The sequence below is a fragment of the Anguilla anguilla genome, chromosome 19 (genome assembly GCF_013347855.1).
Source record: "Anguilla anguilla isolate fAngAng1 chromosome 19, fAngAng1.pri, whole genome shotgun sequence".
Classification (NCBI taxonomy): Eukaryota; Metazoa; Chordata; class Actinopteri; order Anguilliformes; family Anguillidae; genus Anguilla; species Anguilla anguilla.
Genome location: NC_049219.1, coordinates 11,834,278 through 11,846,636, shown reverse-complemented (window position 1 = coordinate 11,846,636; position 12,359 = coordinate 11,834,278). Strand labels below are relative to the sequence as shown.

The window sequence follows — 12,359 nt, the reverse complement described above, 5'->3', positions numbered from 1 at the left end:
GACAATGAGAGATGTTGCGTTTTATTGCTTCAGCATTACACTATTGCTCTGTGATTCATTTAGACTCCTTACACTATTTCAGTCTTACTTATTTTGCTCTCCAGTGTATCGTCCTATAAGGCTGTGTAGCCATCTTTGCAACTCTATCTCATTTGTTGTGATCGCAAATTATTATTATTATTATTATTATTATTAAGACCCACACGACCTGTCCAGAACTGATGTGGTGGACTGATAATTGACCTGACCACGCCTTGTCCCAGTGAACCCACACCCTTGACCTGCTTTGTCAGGCTTTAGGCCAGGGTACACTCTGAAGCTTATTGTGACAATTTTTTCATGTGGTGTGCTATGTAAATACAATTTGATTTGATTAGATTTAATGAGTGACATGTCCTCAAAGTTCCCTGTTACCTGAGCAACATGAGTCAAAATGTCATGAGGTGCTGTGTGCTGTTGAAATGGTGTGCTGTATTGAGGCTTTCCGTGACAACTCTGGCCAGCAGACTTGTGTTTACAGGAAGGCGAATGGTTGCTTTCTGGTGAGGTGCTTTAAGCTGAAGCACACACACACACGCATGCAAACATACACTCGCACTCACGCACACACGCACTCATGCAAACACACACATACACACTCGCCCACTCTCTCTCTCACTTAGCACCCTTCAGACAAAGGCACCACTGTTTTCATCATCTCCTTGTGACTCATCCCTCAACTCTGTGTCTCTTAGCAACGGGATAGACAGACAGACATTCCTTTGAAGAAACCAAAAGAGCTCATTTTATAACTATTTAATAAAGCCCTTAATGAAGCTGGCGTGTAATGCTGGAGCAGGGTAGGTTACAACTCGAGTGTTCCATTCAAGCTTGTCCGGGTGACTTGTCTAATTTTTAATCATGTTTTAGAGGTTGGTGGGGGGTCAGATTATTTTTACGGCAATGATTTTGTTCACAGTGTTTAAATAATGATTATGGACTTTCTCTCATACCTTCGCCTTCTTTCCAGAGTGTGTGTGTGTGTGTGTGTGTGTGTTTGTGCGCACACACATGTTTGGAAGGTTCTGAATAACTCAACATTTTATTTGCAAGCGCTGCCTGTTTTGAAGTCTGAATGTGTTTGCTCAGTGTCAGTTTCCTGCATTGTTTGATTGTGCAGTTTAACGTAATATATCATAAGCAATCGCATGGAGCTAAAATATGAAAGCAGGAGATTCCACAAAGATCCAGATCAGGATGAAACATGGAGAAATATGAAGCTGCAAATGACAAGATCATTTACAGAAAGTCCAGGGATAAGATTTCACACTCCTACTTGAAATCCTGTCAGTGTTATTCACTTCCTTTGGACAGAGCAGAGAGGCTCGACTCTGAAGGATGTGCTACAGAGATTGGGTGAAAGGGACAATTGTTTCCTTTGTGATGAGCTGACTAATCTTTGGTTAATCCATCTTATATCTTATTAATCTTATCAGATGAGAAAAGCTGAAACTTGAGTTTGCTGTGCTGCTGAGAGAGACTTTCTTTAAATAGAAGTGTCAGGGTAGCTGTGTCATATGGAGAGAGAGAGAGATAGAGAGAGACAGAGAGGAAGAGAGAGAAACGACCTTTCAAAGGTGACATATATAGGTTCCTTGTATTTGACAGTATTTGAATGCCTGTTTGGTGCATGTATGTACATCCAGTTTAGCCATTTGAAGCACTCTGGGTTCGCTTCCCTCCTATCACAAGTTCATCAGTAGACTGATAAGGTTTAAAATTAATTTTTTATTCTGAACAGTTAGCTTATGTTTGTAGGAGGCTATAGGTTTGTGCTGGTGGCTTGATGTGTGTATGTGTGTGTGCTTGCATGTGAATATTTATCCTGAATTAACAAGCAGCCACATTAACACCCACACACACACACTGCAGTGTAAACATTTTAGTACCAATCTAACTTTTACACGTTCCAACATGATTTTGTCTCTATGCAAACCATATCAGGGGTCCAGGCATCCAGGAGTCTGACAGACAGAATACCACCTTTTATGGAAAAGGTCACACCTTTCATATGAAACATGAGCTCAGCAGTTTAAGGATGGCACATTTAGCAGATGGGTGAGAGCTGCAGGTGAGGCGGCCGCTGTCCATGGTTCTGAGGTCCTCGCTGGCTTTGGGACAGAGCAGGGGGAGCATTGTGCATGCGTGAATTATTCAGGCCAGGAAGAGGCTAATAGAATTGATAGAATATGTAGAAAGAATGCAGACTCGGGGTGTATGTTTCAATAACGCCTGATGAAAAGAGGAGAGGAAATAGTCAGAATCCTCTGAGGCAGAGACTGCTTGGCTCGGTCATGCGCAGGGAGTACACATTGACTTGTGACCCCACCCCCCCACCCCGCTGCCCAATCATGATCTTCTCTAGGTTGACAGTGCTGTGGAGTGGTTCACACCAGCTTAGATCAGGGTGGTCTGCATGTTTGAGAAGCAGATGGGGGGGGGGGGGGGGGGGGCTCATGGTAATGAGACAGATCCTCAGGTTGGTGATGGTCATGTCATGAAGACTCGTTCCTGCTTTTAATGGAATGGGTCAAATCCATCCATCCTTCCATTATCTGAAGACCTGGGGGGGGGGGGGTCCTGGAAAGTCATGGCAGGTCATGGTCCACCTGGGGAATTGTCCGCGTGCGTTTGAGGGGGGTGGTTGGAGTTGCTAGCTCATGCGGCGCTGCAGCGGGCGTGTCCGCTAGGTGCTCCCCTCCTCCTGTGGAAGCTGACGAAAGCCTGACGAAAGCAGCCAGCGGCAGCTGGGCTAATTAGCAATTAGCCTCGCTCACCTGTGGGTGCGTCCAGCACCCCCTCCCGGTCCCGAAGGCCTCCCAGGCTTTCAGAGGCACTGGGGACACACGCTGTGATTTTAATGTTTGGGACGTTAGTCCATTTCAGCAGTCAGTGATATCCGTGAGAAATACAGTGTAGAGAAGAATTGCTATTTGTTGCGCACAGAATGTTTAAGCCAGAGCACCACGGCAGTTGAATTGAGGGCAAATTTTTTGAATGCAGTTTTTGTGCACAGTAAATTAAGTCCCCCCCCTCTGGAATTCTCCCAAAGCGAATAGGTTCGTGTTTCGAGTGAACTCCCTCATGGCTTCTCGCAGTCTGGTGTCGCAATCATCATTGGTCCTAAATCCTTTGCTTAGCCTCGCCAATTGATATTGCGGTTTGCCAAAGCATCCAGTAGAGGGAGCTATAACGCAAGTTCCAGGCCAAGCAGCTGAGCTTGCGCACAACACCGGTCATTAATTGTTCATTACCTCTGAAACTCTTCAACAAAGTTTCAGACTTTATATAGCCTGTATACATCTTTTCTCCTACGAAGGTATGCAACTCCTGTGCTCAAGAATTTTTAATCATTGTATGTTTAAAATGAAATGCGTTGTCGTAAGCTTTACATCCTTATCAAATCCTTATCAAAACCATCTAGATATAAAATGTGACTTATTTTGTAGAAATCCCATTCAAAACGCAAGATCGAAATAGATGCAAGACTTTAAACTATAGCCCTCTAGCCTGAGTCGTTTGCTGCAACAGGTGACTGTATAGACAAGATAAAAGCATGCCAGTCGTCAAGGCTGTTTTTAACCTGTTGACCAGTTTGTTAAATTGTCCTTATTTGTATTTCAGCAAAATTATTTGTTGAAATACAAAGAAAAAAATGCCTAGTTTCTACTCACATACACAAAGCAAATAACTACTTTCTATCATTTACATAAAACTATACATTTCCTTAAAAACCTTACTTGGTCCCAAATGATTCTGCATCAAAACAATGGCAAGTTACAAGTAAAAAAACAAACTGGTCATATACCAAAGTAGAGTTACCCAAGTTTTCCTGCTTTTTTTGGTCTTACCTTGACCCTTGGCTTTCCCATTCCACATATACGGAAAAATATCAGCTCACTTCAGAATTGTCTGTTTATTTTAATTAACCACATATGGATTACAAATGCAAAGCTTGGTCAAGTGGGTTGACAAACATAGTAAAGCTATATTCTGTGTAATTAAAGATCACCATCTGTAACTTTACAGAACCGATAGCCAATTTATGTAAAGTTTCAGAAGATAGATCTGGGCCAGTGTATGGATTAATAACTGCTGGACAGTGGCATTTACAATGATGTCATTGGTAGGAAAATTAAGAGGAAGACAATAAAGACAAATCTATTGCAGCTGTAGTTATAGGAGAGTGGTGGTAACGGGGGATTTGTGTGTGATTACAGGACAGTGGTAAACATTGAGAAGTGATGATAATGGGTGAAATTACATTAGAAATACACACACGTCTGTTTATCTACCAAAGCGATTGTCCTTGTACTGGGAGAGCAGCAGTTGTTTGAAGGTCTTTTTGAAGGTGGCGTTGCAGAGGGCGTAGCAGGCAGGGTTGACGGTGCTGTTGATGTAGCAGAGCCAGTAGCTGAAGGTCCACATAGCGTTGGGAACGCAGGTGGAGCAGATGGTGTTCATGAACACCATGATGTGATAGGGCGCATACGTGACCACGAAGGCGACCAGGATGGCCATGACGGTGCGCGTGACCTTTTTTTCACGTGATGGTGCCGCTTTCTTCTTGGGCGGCTGCTTTGTCACCGTGACGATGGTGCACACCGCGGGGTTTCGGGTGGCCATAGCGATGCCGTTTCTCCCAAGCTGCCCCGGCCCCCTGTCACTCATGCATGAGTCGGGGTTCTGAGCCCCTCCCACCTCCTCCTGCCCGCCCCTGACCCCACCTACTGTGTGAGGGGCGCCGCCATTCCGGCTCCTGTCTGTGCCCTGGGTTTCCACGTCATCGTCGTCATCGTCGGGGGTGGAAATGTGGTCACCTACTTCAGTGCTGGATGGGTTCTCCTGTTTTGATCCTGAGGGCTCGTACTTGCCCGTCTTCACGCAGCTCTTGCTGGCCCTGGAGACCTGCCAGTACAGCATCATGATGATGGCGACAGGCAGGTAGAAGGAAGCAATGGCAGTGCCAATGGTGATGGTTGGTTCGAAGAAGAACTGGATGTAGCATTCTGTGTCCGGCACGGTCCGCACACCCACGATAAATGGCCAGAACAGGATGGCCGGTGCCCACAGGAAGAAGGAAAGGACCCAGGCCACCGCGATCATCATGCCCGCCATCTTGGTGGTCCTTTTCATCGGGTAGCTGAGCGGTTTGGTGACACTGAAGTAACGGTCGAGGCTGATGATGAGGAGGTTCATGGTAGAGGCAGTGCAGACCACGTAGTCCTGGACCAGCCATAGGTCACACACCACAGGTCCCAGGGGCCAGTAGCCAATCACAATGTAGACTGTGTTCAGGTTCATGGAGCTTACCCCAATGATCAGGTCTGCACATGCCAGGCTGAAGAGGAAGTAGTTGTTTATGGTCTGCAGGTTCCTGTTGAGTATTATTGAAAGCATGACCAGGATGTTCCCAATAATCGTGACCAGGCTGAGAGACCCTGCCACCAGGACTATGAACACCACCTCCACTGCCTGGTAGGGGGCCTCAGGCAGCAGGGTGGCTGTGTCATTGCCCGCTGAGGAGTTGGAGACATTGGAGGCGGTGGAGAGGGCAAGCTTGTTGTTTTTCTGCTCCATCTGTTCTGACCTCTTCAGCTGTCAGCTCAGCCCCTAAACTTTCAGACAAAAGAGAAAAATATTTTTAAACACTATGACTGCTAATTAGAAATCATATTCTGTGTGTGTGTTATATCTTTCAATTATGTTATGTGATTTTTTATGAAAAGAACGTAGTCTTTACAGTTACATCACTCCCCCTCATAACACAAATGTGAAGATAACTCGGTCTACATTCAAACATACGTGAAGCAGGATAGCAGTAGAAATGCATGAGAGCAGTGTAAGATCAGTTTGCTGACTGCATATACTCACCCAGCCGCAGTACAAGGTATCGCTCGGCTTTGTGGCGAGATTCGCGAGTTCAGGGCGGGGAACTTCAGTGCCCTTCCGCTCTTTAGAGCAGTCAGCAGACTTCCCTTTGCAGAGCAGTACCCCCGGAACTCTTCAACCCAGAAATGTAGTGTGTTCTCACACACAGCTGTTTTACAAAAGAGTAACATGCCTCAGCATCAAAGGTATGACAGAAGACGAGTGACCTGCTCTGGACCTGGGTGAGTTTATGCAGGAATTATTTTGCAGCCAGCACCTGAAAATGTATTGATTTGCACACATAAATAGTTTTCCTCTGTGCATTTCTTAAAATTATTTTATTGCAAGGTCTCTGCAGCACTTTGGAAAATCCTGCAAATCACTATTGGCAGAGCAATTGAACGTGACAGTACTGTTCTGTTGTGGTTACAATACTAGTAGGCTCATATCCTGATGTTCTAGGGATAAGGTCCCACGTGGTGAATTTATGGTATGCTCATAAAAAGTGCTTGACCTTAGTTACATTAACCTCAGTTATTAGCCTAATTTTTTTTCTTTTCAATTTAACTGACAGTTTTGCACAGATCAGCTACACTGTTGTAAATGAAGTAGCTCATACAGACATTCAAAGTGGCTACGGTTATGTGAGGCTTCGGAGCCCTTAACTCTGTGGTAAGAACCGTTTACCTCCTCTTATCTTAAAAATACTGTACACTACATGCCCTATGTCTGCAATAGCAACACGACAACCAGTGAGACTGCAGTTTTGTGACGACGCAATCGCGCGGAGAGGCCGAATACGCGTCGGTTGTTTGTTTATGGCGTTAAACGGCTGCCTCAGTGGAAGAGAAAGGCTGGTTTAAAGATCGCGTCTGCTGCGTAATTATCTTGCGCTAATGGACTGCAGAACGGAGCCCTGTCTCTGCGGCTCTGGTTAATTAATGTCCGTAATGGGAGCAGTCGCTAGTCTCAACGGCGTTTCGGAGAGCGAGCGAGAGAGCGAGCGTCTCCTGGAATTCCGAGCACAGAGCGCGGTGGCTTTGATTTGTGCTGGATGAATCAGTTATGGGCCTCTGTCTGATGTACAGCAGTGACTAAGCCACCCAACTCAGTGTCAGTGAATGAAGGTTATGATGGTACTCTGACTAAACCACTCAACTCAGTGTCAGTGAATGAGATTATGTAGTGCCTCCTTGTGATCCTTCTTGCAGAAACTATTTCCTGCGTGGGACGGGGGACTAACAGGTAGAGGGCTCTGGGTTACGGTGGGGGGAGGGCAGGAACGGTTTGTGATTCAGAGCCAGAAGGGAAATTACGAATCATGTGCGATTCACATGAAACCTAATTGGGGTTAATTATTTAAACCACTGGGATTAATTTGAACTATTCCCAAACTTAATTATTTAATAGATTTGATTGATCTTGGTTTATTTGATTATAGCTCCCATTAACAAATCCAACAATCGAGTTTTCAGACTATACTTTGTATTAAATTAAGAAGACTCTGGCTGTTCTATGCAAACTTGGAGCCATAAATCTTGGGGAACTGCAACTGTTCCCTTGAGTAAGGTATAGGGTAACTTTCATGTCAACACTTCTTTTGATTGCATTCACAGTTACTTAAGAGCTATAAAAATGATATTTATGATTCTTGTATCGCTGATTTTAGATGCACACACAAACACATGCACGCATACACACACAGAAGAGGTTAAACTCTTCTGTGCGGTATAGGTTGTTCTGAAGTGTGTAGACGTCAGCTTGTGCCCAACTGTTTATTGACAGATTCGAAAGTACTTTGGAGGAGATTGCAGGTGAGCTGGTGTGTCCAGCGGAGACGAGGGAAGCAGCCAGACAGTATTGGCTCTTGGGTGCGGACCAAAGTTTCCCCCCAGTACGCGCAAAGATATCTGTGGTTGTGCTAGTGATTAAAAAGTGATTCAATTTTAGTTTTAATTTTAAAAAATCATTTGATTATAATTTGAAACATAAGCTACAGATAATGATTTTAGAGTGCAAATATTTGCGACTAACTGGCGAACTTTCTCTGCGTATGTGGTCTGGAATTATCAGTGGGATCTTTACTAACAGCAACATACACACATGCAGTCCTTTTGCAACGCCTTTGGAATCCATATAAGTATATCCTGTGCGATTTATCGTGAGTGAGAGACATTATAGTAGCCTATGTAACCGTGCGTATATTACCACAAACTAGCTCGAATCGGCAAAACCCTGTACTCCCGGAAGCAGTGCGCAACGTGCATGTTTATCCCTACATAACGGGAACAGGCATTTACAGTATATTGCCCGTTTTTCGTTTCGTTCATAAAAACATTCATGTTGTCGGTTATGAACAAACTCAATTGATGCAGCCCCAATGAGGTGTTGAACTCTAAAACGCGTGCCATGTATTCGTGCGTAAAAGCGGGAAATTCACACCATGCTTCGCTTTCTGCTCCTTATTCTACAATAAAAATGTAAGTGTTATTTTTTTGGCCAAGGTTAATTAGTTGCCATTCACGATATGCCCCAGGACTCACTAGGTGGAAAGTTGAGAATTAAAGCCACATGTGATTTGGTTTTTCAGAGTCCCTCTCCAGAGTTTTGTACCAAGAGGAGAAATGACGATAAATTAACGACCCTAATTGTTTACTTAGATTGTGGTAAATGAACAAAAGGTGGACCATGTTAAGTTATCAACGTGTTATATACCATGTGAAATTTTGGGTCCACATGGTGTCCTTAGAACACCCCATTACGACTCAATATTTTGCTATCGACTGGTGCGTAAAACTACGAAGAATGTTCTTTCCTGGGCCTATATATTAAATCAGTAGCCTATACGAAGTGATATTTGCGGTACGTCTTAAAATACATTTTTCGCATCGTGCGCAATGATCTTAATGCCCAGGACAAGAACGCTTGCTAAATATCAATTTTTTTCTTCATATTTATGTGTGTAATTTGTTTGAAACCAGTATGCATCTAAAACAAGAGACTGTAAGTTTAACATGTGTAAATACATCTGTACAGCAGAGAGACACTTTCAGAGGAAAACTGTTATTCGCGTGCGCATCAACTGTATTAGGCGGGGGTAACAATGTTGTTGAGTCAGAACCGGTGCAAAAAACTAGCTAACACACTACACTAGAAACAACACTTTCAATGCAGGACACTACTATAACAATATTTATATATAAATTATACTTTTTATATTTAAACTGCTATGGGCTGAGAGAATTTCAATCACCACAGATTCGCTCTCATATTGTAGTTGTATTGTAGTTTTATGATTTTTTAATTACCTGTTCTCGAGGTTCCGTTATCCTCCTCCCCTCGTGCCTTTAGTTAGATAAGAGCACGCAGCCGTTGGTCGGTGCCTGTCAGCGCACGGCCCCTCTGATGGCATGCTTATGGGGTCAAGCAATGCGGAGGAACCAGTCTGTGCATCCTTACTGCCTGGAGAGAGAGATAGGGAGAGAGTGCGAAGCAAAGGAGATTCAGGAGGGAGTGAGGGAGCCCGTGTGGGACAGGGAGAAGGGAAGGCAGGTTAAGAGAGGGGGGCAGAAGGAGAAAGGGGGCAGTCCAACCGAGAGCACAACACCTCACAGAACACATCCAAATCTCTCTGGGATTTTTAATAAATATTTCCAACTTCATGAAAATCTTGCGTCAGGTGTAAAAGCCGCACTGAACACAAGGTCCGTTCCTGTTGTTTGGTTGATAAACACAGTGTTGTTGCACAGTGTAGGTTAGGTGACCTTCTAAAGACTCCAGTACTGAGTGGTGAGGTGGCATCATGAATCTAAACTGTAAAGTCACTGTCGGCCTTCAGGCATGGGCCTGGAGACCCATCTCTACAGACAGTTCATAACCTCCACACTTCCCTCTAGTTTAACTGCGCTTCTTCATTCATTATAATAAACCATAACAGTGTTTTCCTATGATAGATTTTTCTGATCACTCGAACCTACCTAAATTGGTAGCTTTCTGGCTTTCCAGTGTTTACTTGCTGTATGGCCTAGCATGGTGATGAATGAATGTCCAGGTAGTTAGCTTGTGGAAGGTCTTATTCAACTAATGAAGGGCTTCGTTGATTGGTTCATTTGTTGAATCAGGTGTTGTGGCTTGCACACGATTTCGTAAGTGCCCAAAAACGGACGCTGCACTGTTCATAAGCTGGCTGCACCTGGTGCTGTTCTGTTGTCGATGTTGTTGTCCTTACTGACAATGAGAGATGTTGCGTTTTATTGCTTCAGCATTACACTATTGCTCTGTGATTCATTTAGACTCCTTACACTATTTCAGTCTTACTTATTTTGCTCTCCAGTGTATCGTCCTATAAGGCTGTGTAGCCATCTTTGCAACTCTATCTCATTTGTTGTGATCGCAAATAATAATAAGAATTATTATTATTGTTGTATTATTATTATTATTATTATTATTATTATTATTATTATTATTATGTAGCCAGAACAGGATGTGGGCAGCTTACCTTAGCTAACCTGAGAGGAGTAGGAACAGTGGGTGACACACATCACAAAGTGCCCTTTCATGTTAATTCTATGTCCTGGAAGTTGCATTTCACCTTGAGTTCTAGTGCCCTGTTCTAGAAATGCCCTTTTACATGATTGGCCTGTTCTAGAAGTGTCCTTTTCACAGGAGTGCCCTCATCAGCCAGTCATGTATAATGTTGAAACATGAGAAATATGAAGGTTCAAACAGCAAGATAATTTACAGATGCCCAGAGAAAAGATATCATACTTTTTCAAGTTCTTTCTTGAAATCCTGTCAGTGTTATTCAGTTCCTTTGGACAGTGCAGAGAGGCTCGACTCTGATGCATGTTCTTTACAGAGATTGGGCAAAGGGGACAATTGTTTTCTTTGTGATGAGTTGATTAATCTTTGGTTAATTCATCTTCTATCCTATTAATCTTATCAGATTAGGAAAGCTGAAAGTGTCTTCTGAGTGCTCTCGAGTTTGCTGTGCTGCCAAGCTGATTCCCAGAGCCTGGCTTTGAATGCAAGTGTCAGCATACCTGTGTCATATGGTGAGAGAGAGAGGGCGAGAGAGATAGAGGGAGGAAGAGAGAGAGAGGGGGCAGAGTGATGCATAGTTTAATGTTTGCTGAAGAAGTTTTTCTTTTCAGAGCTGGTACAGGTGAACTTCAGCACATAAATTAGTCCAGGCAGCCAGGAATGAGTCTGACTGACAGAATATCGCCTCTTATGGAAAAGGTTTTGTCTTTCATATGAAACATGAGCTCGGCAGTTTAAGGATGGCACATTTAGCAGATGGGTGAGAGCTGCAGGTGAGGCGGCCGCTGTCCGTGGTTCTGAGGTCCTCGCTGGCTTTGGGACAGAGCAGGGGGAGCATTGTGCATGCGTGAATTATTCAGGCCAGGAAGAGGCTAATAGAATGGACAGAACATGCTATAAAGAATGCACCCTCCAGCTGTATGTCTCAAAAACGAGTGATGAAAAGCTGCAGGTGACTCTGGCTTGGTCATGCGGAGGGAACACACCTTGACTTGTATTCCCTCCACATGGCCAAGTGCATATGCATTTCCTTGCACGTGCAGAAGCACAAACTCCTGTCACACACATCATGCTGGAGCAACAGTAAACCCAAGTCAAGGTGTAGATTCTCACAGGAAATGCCACAGGAGGCATATTATTTTGTGTTGTTTTTATGCGTGTGTTTGCTGGGTTGGTAGTTTTCCTGGCGATAGCTTTTGTTCATCGTGCGGTACAGAGCAAGATAGAAAGCAGTGCACCATTCAGACAAAATACGCAGGAGGATTCTAGAAGTTATCGACCAAGAGTTCCTCAGCCGAGTAGCTCATGTGAATGCTGTATAATGAGTTGTTAGCTGAAAAACTCTATACTGCAGTAAAGAGTTCGCAAACTATAAATCAGTTCAGATTATCTTTACTATGGCCACTATTGGGAGTGAAATTACTGGCCAAGCTGGGCTGCTGAGCCAGTTCACCTTTGGAGCCCCCTGCTGCGTGTTTCCCACAGTGTGGAAGTGCACATGCGTGTGCTGCTGGTGCTGTGTGTGCCTCCTGCTAACGGTGTGTAGCGCACAGGGACTGCGGCCCATCGCAGCCCGTCTGGTTGAGTGTGAGGAGATCCTGGCGCGGACCGCTGCTGGTCCCTGTGACACGGCGACAGTGAGGCCGTCACGTCAGGCCCCAGGAAAATCAGCCAGTGGCAGCTGGGTCCTGTGTCATAAGCGTTGCAGCAAATCAGGAAATGAAAGTGAAAAGTGAACACCCCCCCCAACCCCCCTAAGAGGGGGCCTAGAGAGTCATTGCAGGTCTTGGTTCGCCTGGGGAATTGTGCGTTTTGGGGGGGGGGGGGGGGGCGGGGATGGAGGTGCTGGCTGCAGCGGGCGTGTCCGCCTAGCGCTCCCCTCCTCCTGTGGAAGCTGACGAAAGCCT

General features: G+C 44.7%; 2 protein-coding genes across 5 annotated transcripts in view; one reads left to right on the top strand and one right to left on the bottom strand.

Annotated features, from left to right (window-relative positions):
• The window catches only part of LOC118218831 (protein FAM180A-like), a 37,708-nt gene that overhangs the window by 17,249 nt on the left and 8,100 nt on the right, over positions 1-12,359 (top strand). The window contains exon 1 of one of the 4 annotated variants that reach the window (XM_035401548.1): positions 702-839. The exons of 2 other annotated variants lie outside the window; for them this stretch is intronic. The gene's annotated coding sequence lies outside the window, so the exon portion shown is untranslated. Of the gene's footprint in view, positions 1-701; positions 840-6,055; positions 6,153-12,359 lie in introns of those variants that run through there. One more of the 4 variants, XM_035401547.1, reaches the window with a different exon arrangement.
• On the bottom strand, positions 3,937-5,972 carry LOC118218828 (muscarinic acetylcholine receptor M2-like). Its single transcript, XM_035401539.1, has 2 exons — positions 5,914-5,972; positions 3,937-5,657 (listed from the first exon to the last, which is right to left on the bottom strand). The coding sequence occupies exon 2, from the start codon at positions 5,617-5,619 to the stop codon at positions 4,327-4,329; it is 1,293 nt and encodes a 430-aa protein (XP_035257430.1). The 5' UTR covers positions 5,620-5,657; positions 5,914-5,972; the 3' UTR covers positions 3,937-4,326.